Source organism: Trachemys scripta, chromosome 5, assembly GCF_013100865.1.
Source record: "Trachemys scripta elegans isolate TJP31775 chromosome 5, CAS_Tse_1.0, whole genome shotgun sequence".
NCBI lineage: Eukaryota > Metazoa > Chordata > Testudines > Emydidae > Trachemys > Trachemys scripta.
In genome coordinates, this window is record NC_048302.1 from 91,479,546 (window position 1) to 91,493,836 (window position 14,291).

The 14,291-nt window shown below is 41.5% G+C and overlaps 1 protein-coding gene across 10 annotated transcripts in view; it reads left to right on the top strand.

Annotated features, from left to right (window-relative positions):
- CORIN (corin, serine peptidase) overlaps nucleotides 1-14,291 on the top strand; it is a 261,755-nt gene that overhangs the window by 180,341 nt on the left and 67,123 nt on the right. For all 10 annotated transcript variants that reach the window (XM_034771341.1, XM_034771332.1, XM_034771335.1 and 7 more), the window contains one exon: nucleotides 5,051-5,158. In XM_034771341.1, the coding sequence (XP_034627232.1) occupies nucleotides 5,051-5,158 (108 nt within the window). The remainder of the gene's footprint in view (nucleotides 1-5,050; nucleotides 5,159-14,291) is intronic.

Sequence of the window (14,291 nt, forward strand, 5' to 3'; positions counted from 1 at the left end):
TACCCCCACACCAGTGTGCCTTTGGCAAGCTTTCAGTAGCTCATGCTAGTCCTATAACTTTGTCTCCCTCTACTGACCCAGACAGATCACACTGCCTCAGTCTGTACTTTGTATTTTGAAGGTTCTCTGGATCCAGCAAAGTATCTGTGGCATACCTGGTCTTACTCCCCCCCACCTCCAAGCAGGTGGAAAAACACTACTAGGTCCCACCTAAGGGCTTTTAGCATTTTTATGCCCATTTGATACTGGGATTGCTCGTCATCTCTGTAGTGTAGGAGAAGACCAGATCCACCAAGGGCATCAAGACAAGGACACCAAAAAGCTGGATACTTTTGTCCAGAAAGTCTATTCCTAGGCAGCCCTCCAATTCCACATAGTGAATTGTCAAGCACTGTTCATGAAAACAGATTTTTGATGTAGGAAAGGGTGACCCATTTCTGTCTTGGCTCCCATAGAAATAGAGGGAAAAAGTAAAAGACACAGTCAAGGAGGGGTAGATGATAACCAAGACAGTGCTACAAATGATAATGGATGAATCCTGTACAACTGTCCGTTTTATGGCCGTGACAATCACAATGTGCTGGGCATCTGGAATACCAAGGGTGGTCCAGGTGACAATTGAGGACTTACCTTTTGATGGCATAGATTTATTTAGTGTACAAAAAGATGAGGCAACATTCAGATCCTTGGGCATTTATACCCCAGAATTATTAGGTATATGTCCACAGGTACATACATGACACACTTTGCCAGCCTTCATCTGGGATCCCTACAGTTCTGTCTCAGCTCAGTGTACTTTCCTGCAACGCATCGGATGAGCAAGTTATTGTGGTTCCATTCCACACACTTATGACATTGACCTGGTGATTGCTTCCTGACACCATTCAGAAAGGGGTGCCATTGTGACTCTTTCACCATTCAGACCAATAGTCATGGACCCATCTGGTAAAGGTTGGGAAGTCCACAAGGATAATCTGCAGATACAAGGGGTTTGGTTCTTGGAAGAAATGAAACTATGATAAACATCTTAGAGCTCAGAACCATCAGGCTGGTATGTCTGGCATTCCTCCTGGTTCTGTGACACTGAATAGTGCAGATACTGACAGACAATACATCCACAATATACTATCTAAACGAACAAGGGGGTGCCTGCTCCCTGTCTCCCTGCTCCCCCAGCCCCCACAAGTTAGTGATCATGTTATCAAACTGGTGCTCCCCATGCAGCATAAATCCAACAGAGCTGCAACTTCTGGGAGACAACAGTGACCTGGCAGACCTCCTCATCAAGCAATCTGTTACCAACCATGAGTGGTCACTGATGAATCCATCATCAACTCAATATTCCACCAGTGGGGAAACTGGTGTTTGCCACCAAGTACCCAAACTTCTATTCCAGAGGAGTCATGAACCAGCGATCTTTGCTGGATGCCTTCCTTCTGCGATGGAATCAGGGCTTTCTTTACACCTTCTCACTGATCACACTAATCCCCAGGGTGATTGCCAAAGCCAGAGGAGACCAGGCAAGATTCACCCCATTCTCTATGGCTGAGACTGTGCTGACTGATGAATTTGATGCAGATGTCTGCACAACCCCTAATTAGGTTCCTGGATTGGCTAGACCTCTTGTCTCAAGATCAGGGTTCAATATTCCATCTACACCCAAAGTTTGGCAGCTGATGGTCTGGATGTTGACTGGATGAGCATCATGGAAAGGGACTACTCCTCATATGTTCAGGGAATACTGTCATGGAGTAGGACACTATCCACAAGGAAAACTTACTCCTCTAAATGGAAAAGATTCTCTATATGGATGGCCCAACATGGCTTACACCTGGTGCAGGATCTGATACCAAAGATTCTGGACTACTTGTTGGAATTAAAACACTCTGGACTTTCATTCAGTTGAGTTAAGGTTCATTTGGCTGCAATATCAGCATATCATCCACTGATAGTCACTTTTGATCTTCTCCCATCTGATGGCATCCAAATTTCTTAATGGCCTTATGCATGCCTACCCACTGGTTAGAGACTCTGCTCCAATGTGGGAGTTCAGTGCTGTCCTTCACAAACTTATGGAGCCTCCCTTCAAGTCCCTCTCGGAGTGTTCCATCCACCATCTTCCTCTCAAAACGGTTTTCCTGGTTGCCATCACTTCAGCCAGTGAGCTCCAGGGGCTCATAGCAGAACCTACATGCACCTCATTTCAGAGCAATAAGATGGTCCTGAAACCTCATGCAAAATTCCTCCCCAAGATGGTTTCAGAATTCCATCAACATACCTGTGTTTTTCCGAAAGCCACATTCCATCCCAGGGGAGAAGAAGTTCCATACTTTGGACGTATGCAGAGCACTCCAATACAATGCTGACAGGACCAAATCATTCAAACAATCCTTACGTCAGTTTGTGACTACGGCTGGCTGCTCCAAAGGGTAAGCCACTTCATCCTAAAGACTTTCAAAATGGATAACACATTGTATCTCACTGTGCTGCCAACTGGCTGATGCCTTTCTGACAGTTAGGGCTTATTTTATCAGAGCTCAAGCGGCATTCTCAGCATGTCTCTGCAACATGCCAGTATCCAGACTCTGCAGGGCTGCTCGTGAAGTAAACTGCTCACATTTGTCAAACATTATGCACTGGATTTGGCTGCAAGAGCAGATGATAAGTTTGGGAGACTGTACTCCAATCTCTATTTGACTGATGATGTTGATACTCCTCATGTTCACCAACCTGAAGAAGATACTGCTTGCCAGTCACCTACAGTGGAATCCACAGTGACATGTACTCAAAGAAAGAACGATTATTACACCAGACCTTGTTGGTTCTTCAAGATGTAGTCAGTATGGATCACATGACTTCCTGCCCATAAGCGCTGACTTTTGCTTTTTCCCAGGGGTGCTCCACCTCCACTTCTTAACAGACATTACTATTAAAAATATTCTGAGCTTGCGCACATGAGGTACATGTACACTTAGAGTGGGATCCATACCGACTACAGCATCTTGAAGAACAACAGTTACTGAAGGGTAAGTAACCATTCTTTCATCTTTTCAAAATTAAAGGAGTGTGGATGCATCTAAGAGAGGCAGAGAAGTTCTTAAATGATTTAGGATGTTGGTTTGGCTTCAAAAAACAGTTGAGCAGTAGTAGCACACTTGTGATATCATCAGAATAGATATGAGAAGGAGAACAGTTAGTAACTTGCTACTTCATCCATATAATCCTCAAATGAATATTGGCTTACCATATTGCTGAATGAGAAAACATATCTTCCTTACATACCTTAAGGAAATGTAATTATGACCTTAATGCTGTCTCATTCTGTGAAAATAGAAATTCAATATGGAAGTAATCACAACTGGGTCTGATGCTTTCTAAAGACATGACAGACTGTGTTTATAGGAATTCAGTGTGGATTGTATTATGATTAGAAAGAATCTGTACTGTACCCACAAATGGTAGCATACCAAGGACTTGAGAAAGGACCTCCCTTTGGGAGATTGATAGGAGGTAGCTGAGGCGTGGTGGTGGCAAGACTTTAAAAATATGTTTTAATGCCCAGATTTGTGACAATTTTGGAAGTCTGTAAAGATTTTTTCCTATCCTATGAGTTTCATTTTAGGATCAAGTGCTCTTGTAAAATAAAAAGACCAAAAATCTATTAGTTCCTGTATGTGCATACCATATTGTACTGTAGCAAATGTGGTAAAGATGTAAAACATACATCCTCTGCCATACCTCAGATGAAGTGAAGTCACCAAAAGAGTGAAAAGATACTCTTGATATACCTAGCTCAGTGTTAAGCTACATAAATTAGATTGTGAGCTCTTTGGTGACAGTGTCTTGTCTCTATTGTGTGCCTGCACAGTGTCTGGTGCCCATGGACACTACTGCAGTACAACTGACAACTGTAATAATATGATTTTAAACTTGACTGACTGATAACATTATACACTTTTGAGTCTTTGTGTTCAAGAGCTGTTAATTGAGATAACTTTACAAAACAGCCAAAGCCACATAAAGGAGATGACTTTCAATGCCAGCCTTGGCTGTACCCTAGCAAAGATTTTAGTTGGGTGGGGAGGACTCAGAGTCATACAGCACATAGATAGTAATAGAGATAGTAGAGCAGTAGGGATAGTATTCTGTGAGAGGAAATGTGGATGGGCCAAAGTTTCAAACACGGAAGCTTTCTGGTGAGGCGTAAGCTTTGCTGCATTTGGCTGTTGTATATACCTCTATAGCAGTGGTTCCCAACCTATTTACCATTGTGGGCTGCATATGCCGCTTTCTATGTGTTATATGGGCCACATCCATAAAATATATATACTACCTGTATGGCCCTGAGAATGTCAGATAGGCCACAGTTGTGAGCTAATTGGGCCACAAACGACCCCCAGGACACAAGTTGAGAACCACTGCTCTACAGGCTGGTGGGCAGCTTCACTAGCCAAGGAAGGAAAACAAAGCTTTAGGCATTAGTCTTTTAAGGCCCTTTGTTTTATTGTCTACAAAACAAAAAGCAAATCAGTTGAAAAATACAGAGGTATAATTCCCACAGGCTTTCCCTGCTTTAACCAGCCAGGAGGCGAGAGGACATACCATTCCCCTTTGACCCAGCTTCTTATTCCTCTTATACTCTTCCCCAAATAGCCATGTGACAGGCTGAAAGCACTCCTCATGCACAGCCCAGAATCTGAGATATAAACTTTCTCACATATTAACTTAAACCTGGGGATAAGAAAAGAAAAAGGAGAAATTATGTTAAACACCAATGTGTTTTTTTCCACCTTAGAAATGTTTTAAACACTGGTGTCCAGCTGTAGTAGTGGAAATACTGGGGGCTCTATGCTCACTACAGAAAATACCTTAAAAATGACAAGTACTCTGGTGGTCTAACAGCAGATTGTTACTATACCATCTAATGAACTTGGGAACACTTTTAGTCTGTGTCTGTTAATCTGTAACTGTATCTTCTGACCACTACACTGTCACTTTTATTCCTCTACTAAATCATTATAGTAACAAGCTTTTATTGTTTTTTCTTCAGGTCAAACACCATGTCAGGAAGGGGACCAGAGATGTATTGATGCTTCCTGCCCTGATTCTTGTGGCACCTCTTCTTTCTGTGACATAAACAATAGCCAGACAAACTGTAGTAAGTAGAGCATGTATTTCCTGCCATTGTTGTCTCAGGGTACATTTCCAGAGCTTTCACTGTAATTGAATTTATGAAGATGTGGTACAGTATACAGAAGGAAAGAATCTTTTCATTTCAGCTTAATTTGATGACAAATGGTTGCAAGTCTAGCAGTTAAGTTGTTGAAATGGTCTTGGTTAGGCCAAACCAGAAACAAATCTGTTATCTTGAATCATGACTAAGATGCCATGCACTTTTTAACATCTTTGACATTCGACCCTAATTTTTTTTCCTCAGCATATTTTCTTTGTTTTGTTCTGCTGTGTGGGTGTTCATTGTTGCAATTTGTTTAAATAAAGTTAAAGAACACTAAAATGTGCACAAAGGAAACAAAGTAAAGAGCATGACTCATGAATCAACATAGGTCTCCCTAGACAAAATACAGTCTAGTATATCGCAAGTATGTACCTTAACAGGTGGCCAAACATAAGGATAATACAATATTAAGATTGACTCTGGACAGATGTTAAAATAGGCCAAGTGAGGCATGCATATAGAAGAGTTCAATTGGGTACTATGGTTTGAAGAGGAGTTTTAGAGAAAGATGAAAAGAAAGGGAGAAGAGTGTGGAGAGCATGCCCTCTAGGAGTGGATTGTTCATAGGAAGTTTTCATAGAATCATAGAATATCAGGGTTGGAAGGGACCTCAGGAGTTCATCCAGTACAACCCCCTGCTCAAAGCAGGACTAATCCCCAACTAAATCATCCCAGCCAAGGTTTTGTCAAGCCTGACCTTAAAAACCTCTAAGGAAGGAGATTCCACCACCTCCTTAGATAATCCATTCCAGTGCTTCACCATCCTCCTAGTGAAAAAGTTTTTCCTAATATCCAACCTAAACCTCCTCCACTGCAACTTGAGACCATTACTCTTTGTTCTGTCATCTGCTACCACTGAGAACAGTCTAGATCCATCCTCTTTGGAACCTCCTTTCAGATAGTTGAAAGCAGCTATCAAATCCCCCCTCATTCTTGTCTTCTGCAGACTAAATAATCCCAGTTCCCTCAGCATCTCCTCATAAGTCATGTGCTCTAGGCTGCTAATCATTTTTGTTGCCCTCCGCTGGACTCTTTCCAATTTTTCCACATCCTCCTTGTAGTGTGGGGCTCAAAACTGGACACAGTACTCCAGATGAGGTCTCACCAATGCCGAATAGAGGGGAATGATCACGTCCCTCGATCTGCTGGCAATGCTCCTACTTATACAGCCCAAAATGCCATTTGCCTTCTTGGCAACAAGGGCACACTGTTGACTCATATCCAGCTTCTTGTCCACTGTAACCTCTAGGGTCTTTTCTGCAGAACTGCTGCCTAGCCACTCGGTCCCTAGTCTGTAGCAGTGCATGGGATTCTTCTGTCCTAAATGCAGGACTCTGCACTTGTCCTTGTTGAACTTCATCAGATTTCTTTTGGCCCAATCCTCTAATTTGTCTAGGCCTCTCTGTATCCTATCCCTACCCTCCTGCGTATCTACCACTCTTTCCAGTTTAGTGTCATCTGCAAACTTGCTGAGGGTGCAATCCACGCCATCCTCCAGATCATTAATGAAGATATTGAACAAAACCGGCCCCAGGACCAACCCTTGGGGCACTCCGCTTGATACCGGCTGCCAACTAGACATGGAGCCATTGATCACTACCCGTTGAGCTTGATGATCTGACCAGCTTTCTATCCACCTTATAGTTCATTCATCCAGCCCATACTTCTTTAACTTGCTGACAAGAATACTGTGGAAGACCGTATCAAAAGCTTTGCTAAAGTCAAGGTATATCACATCCACTGTTTTGATTTATCGCCACCAGTGATTTGTTTACTGGGAGGATGCAGAATCATTTTGAGGAGTAAGTTGAACAGGTATGAAAGAAAATTTGGAAATTTATAAATTCAGGTTGGAATTATTTCAGTTGTAAATGAGCTATTGACTGGCTACCACTTTGGCTGTGCTTGGGAACCAGTCTCAGAGGGAAGGTGGTAATGATTTCCATATCATATTGGTATCAGACCTTAGATTTAGTGTAGTTAACTTCCACCCCCTCCCTAACCTATTTTGTGTAGTCTATGCACTTTGATTATTCAAGATATTGAGTGCCCTTAATTTAATTGAAGACAATGGGAGTTAAGGATGTTCAGCACTTCACAGAATTAGCCCTGAAGTAAGTATATTGACTTTGGCAGATCATGTAGGAAAAAGCCTGGGGGATTTGGGAATGTCATTCCCAAGGATCTTATTAATTATTTCAGAATTGCTTGGAGCATACCGCAATGTTAGCCAGCTATGACTTTGTAGCATCTGGCATGATTGATAAGTTGTCTTAGTTTTATGTTTAATGGTGCATGGGGTATCAGAAGGGCTGTCTCACAGCAGCATTGTTGCAGCAGTGTCTGTCCCAGCTCTCTCCAGCTGCTGCTGGTAGCAATAGTGCCAGTGTTCCATGACTTTGAGGGATGACCATCTCCTCAATCAAAGGTCCTCCTGCAAAAGGTCTGTTTACTTGGGCTGTGATGAATTTGGCTATAGTGATATAGTTTTCCTAAGAATAGGCACATTATTAGTTTGAGCTGTTGTTTCCCAGCTGTTCTTTGATCATAAGAAGTATGTTATAGTTTTCATATGCTACTGCTGAAAGAGTTTCGGGCTTTAGATTTAGACTCTGGGTTATGAGTTTACTAGTCTGACAATTTCAAATTTAATCAAGATGAAACATATTCTACAGGTAGCTGGCCTCAATGAGACATTTTTGGAATATGCACATTGGTTTATTTTTAAAGGGGGCAAAAATGATTTTTGATCAAGTATTTTTCTTTATTTCTAACCAGTTTTACCATAAAGAAACTTATTTTTAAAGAATAACCTGTTACAGGCATCATCCCCATGTAAAACATGACTGATGTCTGTCCAGTAACTTCAGAAAATAGTGAGAGCAGGGGCTACATTTCAAAGCATTCAGTATGGACTGAATGCCCTCCGGTCATCATAATTTCCAATCCATTTAGGCTGACATTGTAATGTAGCCATGGCATCTTTTTAATGACAGTACAGTTGTCTTAGACGCTTCTTTTGAGAGTGTCTCGAAGGGAGCTGATGGAGATGTTACTGTCATATCAGACATCCTCATATCTAATATAATTAATGCTTTTATTCAGATCTGGGCCTAATATTTTGTTAGTGGATGAGGCAAATTATTTTTTATTGTATATTTTAAAAATATTTTAACAGTTATCCTGGTCCTGCCTTGGTGCTGGAGGCTAGACTAGGTGACCTCCCGAGGTCTCTCCCATCCCTGCATTTCTATGATATTTCTATAAGATTTTGTCTTACAATGACAAATGCAAGGGATTTTATTATTTGTCCCTTGCTCATTAGTTTGTGCTTAGAGATAAGGGTTTATTTCCTATTAAACTATAGAATATACTTCAAAAGGAAATAATATGGTTCTATTACTAGCAGAGTGAATAAAAATCAATGATTTAAAAAAATCTGATTTTTTAAATTTAAATTAAAGCCAATTTTATTTTGAAAAAATAAACCTATTTAAAATTAAATTTGAAATTAACATCCTATTTTGAGGCCTATGTTTATAATCTATTAAAATCTTTTCAATAAATAAATAAAACAAATAATAACAATACATATTTGCTGCCAAGTTTTAAAGAAAGTGAAGCCACTGAACTGGTGGAAGTCACTGGGTAAGCACCTCAAACCAAAGTGTGCAGAAATGCTAAACCAACTTTTGACAGCAGTAGCTTCTTCTGCAGGTGCAGAGAGAATATTTTCTTCATGTCAGTGTATTCAGTTAGGGCAGGTCTTCACTACGGGGGGGGTCGATTTAATATACGCAAATTCAGCTACACGAATAGCGTAACTGAATTCGACCTATCAGAGCCGACTTACCCCGCTGTGAGGACGGCAGCAAAATCGACCTCCGCGGCTCCCCGTCGACGGTGCTTACTCCCACCTCCCCTGGTGGAGTAAGAGCGTCGATTCGGGGATCGATTGTTGCGTCCCGACGAGACGCGATAATTCGATCCCCGCGAGATCGATTTCTACCCGCCGATTCAGGCGGGTAGTGTAGACCTAGCCTTAGTTCAGTTCAATGTCTAGTTCAGTCAAAGCTAAGAAACCAACTGGGAGTTGAAAGAACAGGAAAGCTTGTTTTCTTTTTTTAATCTATGATTAAAAAGTAGGCGTAAGAGGAAGAGATCTACTAGTTCCAAAATCCTGAAGGACATAGTTCCCAGAAATATTCAGGTCGTTCACTAACTATATATAATACTTCCTTTGTTTAATAATTTTTTTAGTTTTAAATGCAAAACATGTTTTGATTTTTTTCTTGTGTATCCAGAATATTTAAGGTAGTTTTATTTAATTAAAATAAAATGCTCCTTTTGAGCATTTGTCATTCAATTTGAATTTCCATCCAAAGAGTGTGACACAAATCACAAGCAAAATTTTAATAATTTAATAAATTCGAAACGCATTATTCACTATTTTCTATCAGAGGTTCTCAAACTTTGGGTTGGGACCCCAAAGTGAGTCATGACCCCATTTTAATGGGGTCACCAGGTCTGGCTTAGACTTGCTGGGGCCCAGGGCCAAAGCCCAAGCCTGAGAGCTTCAGCCGTCGGTGGCAGGACTAAGTTTACAGGCCCCCTGCCTGGGGCTGAAGCCCCTTGGGCTTCGGCTTTGGGCCCCCGGCCTGGGGCAGTGGGGCTTTGACTTTGCCCCCCTGGCCCTTGGGTAGCGGGGCTTGGGAGGGCTCAGACTTTGGTCCCCCCTCCTGTGGTCCTTTAGTAATTTTTGTTGTCAGAAGAGGGTCGCGGTGCGATGAAGTTTGAGAACCCCTGTTCTAACAATAAAAAATGTAGAAATTAAGAGACTTAATAAATATAAATTAAGTCATGTAATTATTGAAATAAATCTGTATAGATAGTATAATTCCTGGTTAGCAAAAATAAGTACCAAATTTAGTATAAAGGTTCTATTTAGGTGCAAGGCAACATGATTTAATGGTTACCAATCAATGAGAATCAACCATCCTTTAGGAAAATAACAAGGGCTGTCAAGCGATTAAAAAAATTAATCACGATTAATCACACTGTTAAACAATAATGGAATGCCATTTATTTAAATATTTTTGGGTGTTTTCTACATTTTCAAATATATTGATTTCAGTTACAACACAGAATACAAAGTGTATAGTGCTCACTTTATATTTATTTTTTATTACAAATATTTGCACTGTAAAAAACAAAAATAGTATTTTTCAGTTCACTTCATACAAGTACTGTAGTGCAATCTCTTTATCATGAAAGTTGAACTTACAAATGTAGAATTATGTACAAAAAATAACGGCATTGAAGAACAAAAGAATGTAAAACTTTAGCGCTTACAAGTCCACTGAGTCCTACTTCAGCCAATTGCTCAGACAAACAAATTTGGTTACAATTTGCAGGAGATAATGCTCCCCACTTCTTGTTTACAGTGTCACCTGAAAGTGAGAGCAGGGGTTTGCATGGCAGTGTTGAGGCCGATGTTGCAAGATATTTACGTGCCAGATGCACTAAAGATTCATATGTCTCTTCCTCTTCAATCACCATTCCGTAGGACATGCATCCATGCTGATAATGGGTTCTGCTCGATAACAATCCAAAGCAGAGCGGCCCGATACATGTTCATTTTCATCATCTGAGTCAGATGCCACCAGCAGACGGTTGATTTTCTTTTTTTGGTGGTTCTGTAGTTTCCACATCTGAGTGTTGCTATTTTAAGACTTCTGAAAGCATGTTCCACACCTCGTCCCTCTCATATTTTGGAAAACACTTCTGATTCTTAAACCTTGGGTCAAGTGCTGTAGCTATTTTTAGAAATCTCACATTGGTATCTTCTTTGTGTTTTGTCAAATCTGCAGTGAAAGTGTTCTTAAAACAAACGTGCTGGGTCATCATCTGAGACTACTATAACATGAAATATATGGTACAATGTAGGTAAAACAGAGCCGAAGACATACAGTTCTTCCCCAAGGAGTTCAGTCACAAATTTAATTAACGCATTATTTTTTAATGAGCATCATCACCATGGAAACATATCCTCTGGAATGGTGGACAAAGCATGAAGGGGCATACGAATGTTTAGCATATCTGGCACATAAATACTTTGCAACACCGCTACAAAAGTGCCATGCGAATGTGTGTTCTGACTTTCAGGTGACATTGTAAATAAGAAGCAGGCAGCAGCATCTCCTATAAATGTAAACAAACTTGTCTGTCTTAGAGATTGGCTGAACAAGAAGTAAGACTGAGTGGACTTGTAGGCTCTAAGTTTTACATTCTTTTGTTTGTGAGAGCAGTTATGTAACAAAAAAAAATCTACATTTGTAAGTTACACTTTCATGATAAAGAGATTGCACTACAGTACTTGTATGAGGTGAATTGAAAAATCCTATTTCTTTTGTTTCTCATTTTTACAGTGCAAGTATTTCTAATAAAAATAATACAAAGTGAGCACTGTACACTTTGTATTCTTTGTTGTAATAGAAATCAATATATTTGAAAATGTAGAAAAAAATCCCAAAATATTTAATACATTTCAGTTGGTATTTTATTGTTTAACGGTGCGATTAATCGCTATTAATTTTTTAATTGTGATTAATTTTTTTGAGTTAATCGCATGAGTTAACTGTGATTAATTAACAGCTCTAAAAATAACTAAAAGGCACAAATGCAAAACAATATTTAAATTGATGATTTAAATCAATGTTTCCAGCTTGCTGATTTAAACTTGATTGACAATTTAAATTGCTTTGATTTAAATCAGTCCACCATGATTAATAGAGTCCTGTAAAACTGAACTGAACAACTAGGTGATGGACTGCATGATCTAATTCAGTGGTTCTCAAACTTTAGCAACCCAAGGACCCCTATTTTGATTTAAAATTTTTGGCGGACCCCAAACCCTTCCTGCTCATCCCCAGGCCCTGACCCCACTCCACCTCTTCCCCCAGGCCCACCCCTGTCTCACTTCTTCCCGCCCCTGCTCCACCCCTGCCCTTCCTCTTCCCCATTCTTTACGCATCTTCCCCTGAGCGCACCTTGTCCCCGCTCCTCCCCCTCCTTCCCAGTGCCTCCTGCGCACTGGGGAACAGCTGTTCCCTGGCGTGCAGGAGGCATTGGGAGGGAGGAGGAGGAGTTGAGGGAGGAAAGAGGAGGAGTTGATCACTGGGGACCAGGGACCCCAGTTTGAGAAATGCTGATCTAATTGATCTTTTCTAGTTTTAATTTCTATTTCTTCCAAACATGAGTAGAAATCCTATTAATATTAATAGGAAATACACACGTATGTCGAGAAGACAATCGGTCTCTCCTGCAGCCTAGATTAAATTTATATTATATAAATTCTTAGAAAGTTTACATGTGTTTGCATTTGCAACCTATATTAGTGTATCTGACTTTCATAATGAAGAATCACAAATTCATACCAAATCTCAATGCATAAAAGCCAGCAACTACCACCACATCAGCAACTACACACCACACCACAGAAACACTAACCCAGGAACAAATCCCTGTAACAAACCCCATTGCCTACTCTGTCCCCATATCTACTCTAGCAACACAATCAGAGGACCCAACCACATCAGCCACAGCATCGGGGGCTCATTCACCTGCACATCCACTAATGTGATATATGCCATCATGTGGCCTTACAGGTTTTTAAGGTCAGGCTTGACAAAGCCCTGGCTGGGATGATTTAGTTGGGGATTGGTCCTGCTTTGAGCAGGGGGTTGGACTAGATGCAGGGCCGGCTCTAGGTTTTTTGCTGCGGGTGTGTGTGTGGGGGAGAAGAGCCCAGGGCTGGAGGGGCAGGAGATGCAGGTGGGGGGAGAGCCCAGGGCTGGGGCAGCAGAGGGGTGCAGGTGGGGGCCAGAGCTGGGGCAGCAGGGGGTGTGGGCAGGGGAGAGTCCAGGCTGGGGCAACATGGGTGTGCGGGGGGAGCCCAGGGCTGGGGTGGGGGGCGGCAAAAAACCTAGAGCTGACTTTGTCCCTACCATTCACAGCAAGCTGCAGCATGAGGTTTCAGTTCCACACTCCTTCCCCCTCCCTTTCCTGTTAATTGCGGCCGAGGGAATACTGGGAAATGTAGTTCTTTCCCTGCTCCGGGGCTGGCCCTATAGGCAGGGAGCTAACCAAGGAACTACAGCTCCCGGGGCCCCCTGTTGGTTCTCAGCTCCCATGCTGGATTCTTGCGCCCCTGCAAATTTGCTGCACCAAGCAACTGCTTGCTTTACTGGTGCCTAGAGCCGGCCCTGACTAGATGATCTCCTGAGGTCCCTTCCAACCCTGATATTCTGTGATTCTATGTGCCAGCAATGCCCTCTGCCATGTACATTGGCCAAACCGGACAGTCTCTACGTAAAAGAATAAATGGACACAAATCAGACATCAGAAATGGTAACATACAAAAGCCAGTAGGAGAACACTTCAGTCTCCCCGGACATTCAGTAACAGATTCAAAAGTAGCCATCCTTCAACAAAAAAACTTCAAAAACAGACTTCAAAGAGAAACTGCAGAGCTACAATTCATTTGCAAATTTAACACCATTAATTTGGGCTTGAATAGGGACTGGGAGTGGCTGGCTCACTATAAAAGCAATTTTCCCTCTTTTGGTATTGACACCTCCTCATCAGTGATGGGGAGTGGACCACATCCACCCTGACTGAATTGGCCTTGTTAACACTGGTTCTCCATTTGTAAGGTATCTCGCTTCTCTTCATGTGTCGGTATATTTATGCCTGCATCTGTAATTTTCACTCCATGCATCTGAAGAAGTGGGGTTTTTTACCCACGAAAGCATATGCCCAAATAAATCTGTTAGTCTTTAATGCAGGCAGGGGACTGGGCTCAATGACCTCTTGAGGTCCCTTCCAGTCCTAGAATCTATGAATAAGATGCCACCAGACTCCTCGTTGTTTCAATGCATAAAAAAAGGAACACTGTGAAAATAAATGCAAACATTTCAACAATATGAAGAAATTCAGTTGTGTATTCAGTGTATGTATGTGTGTGAGGAGAAACCATTGTAAGAAAGAGAAGTGG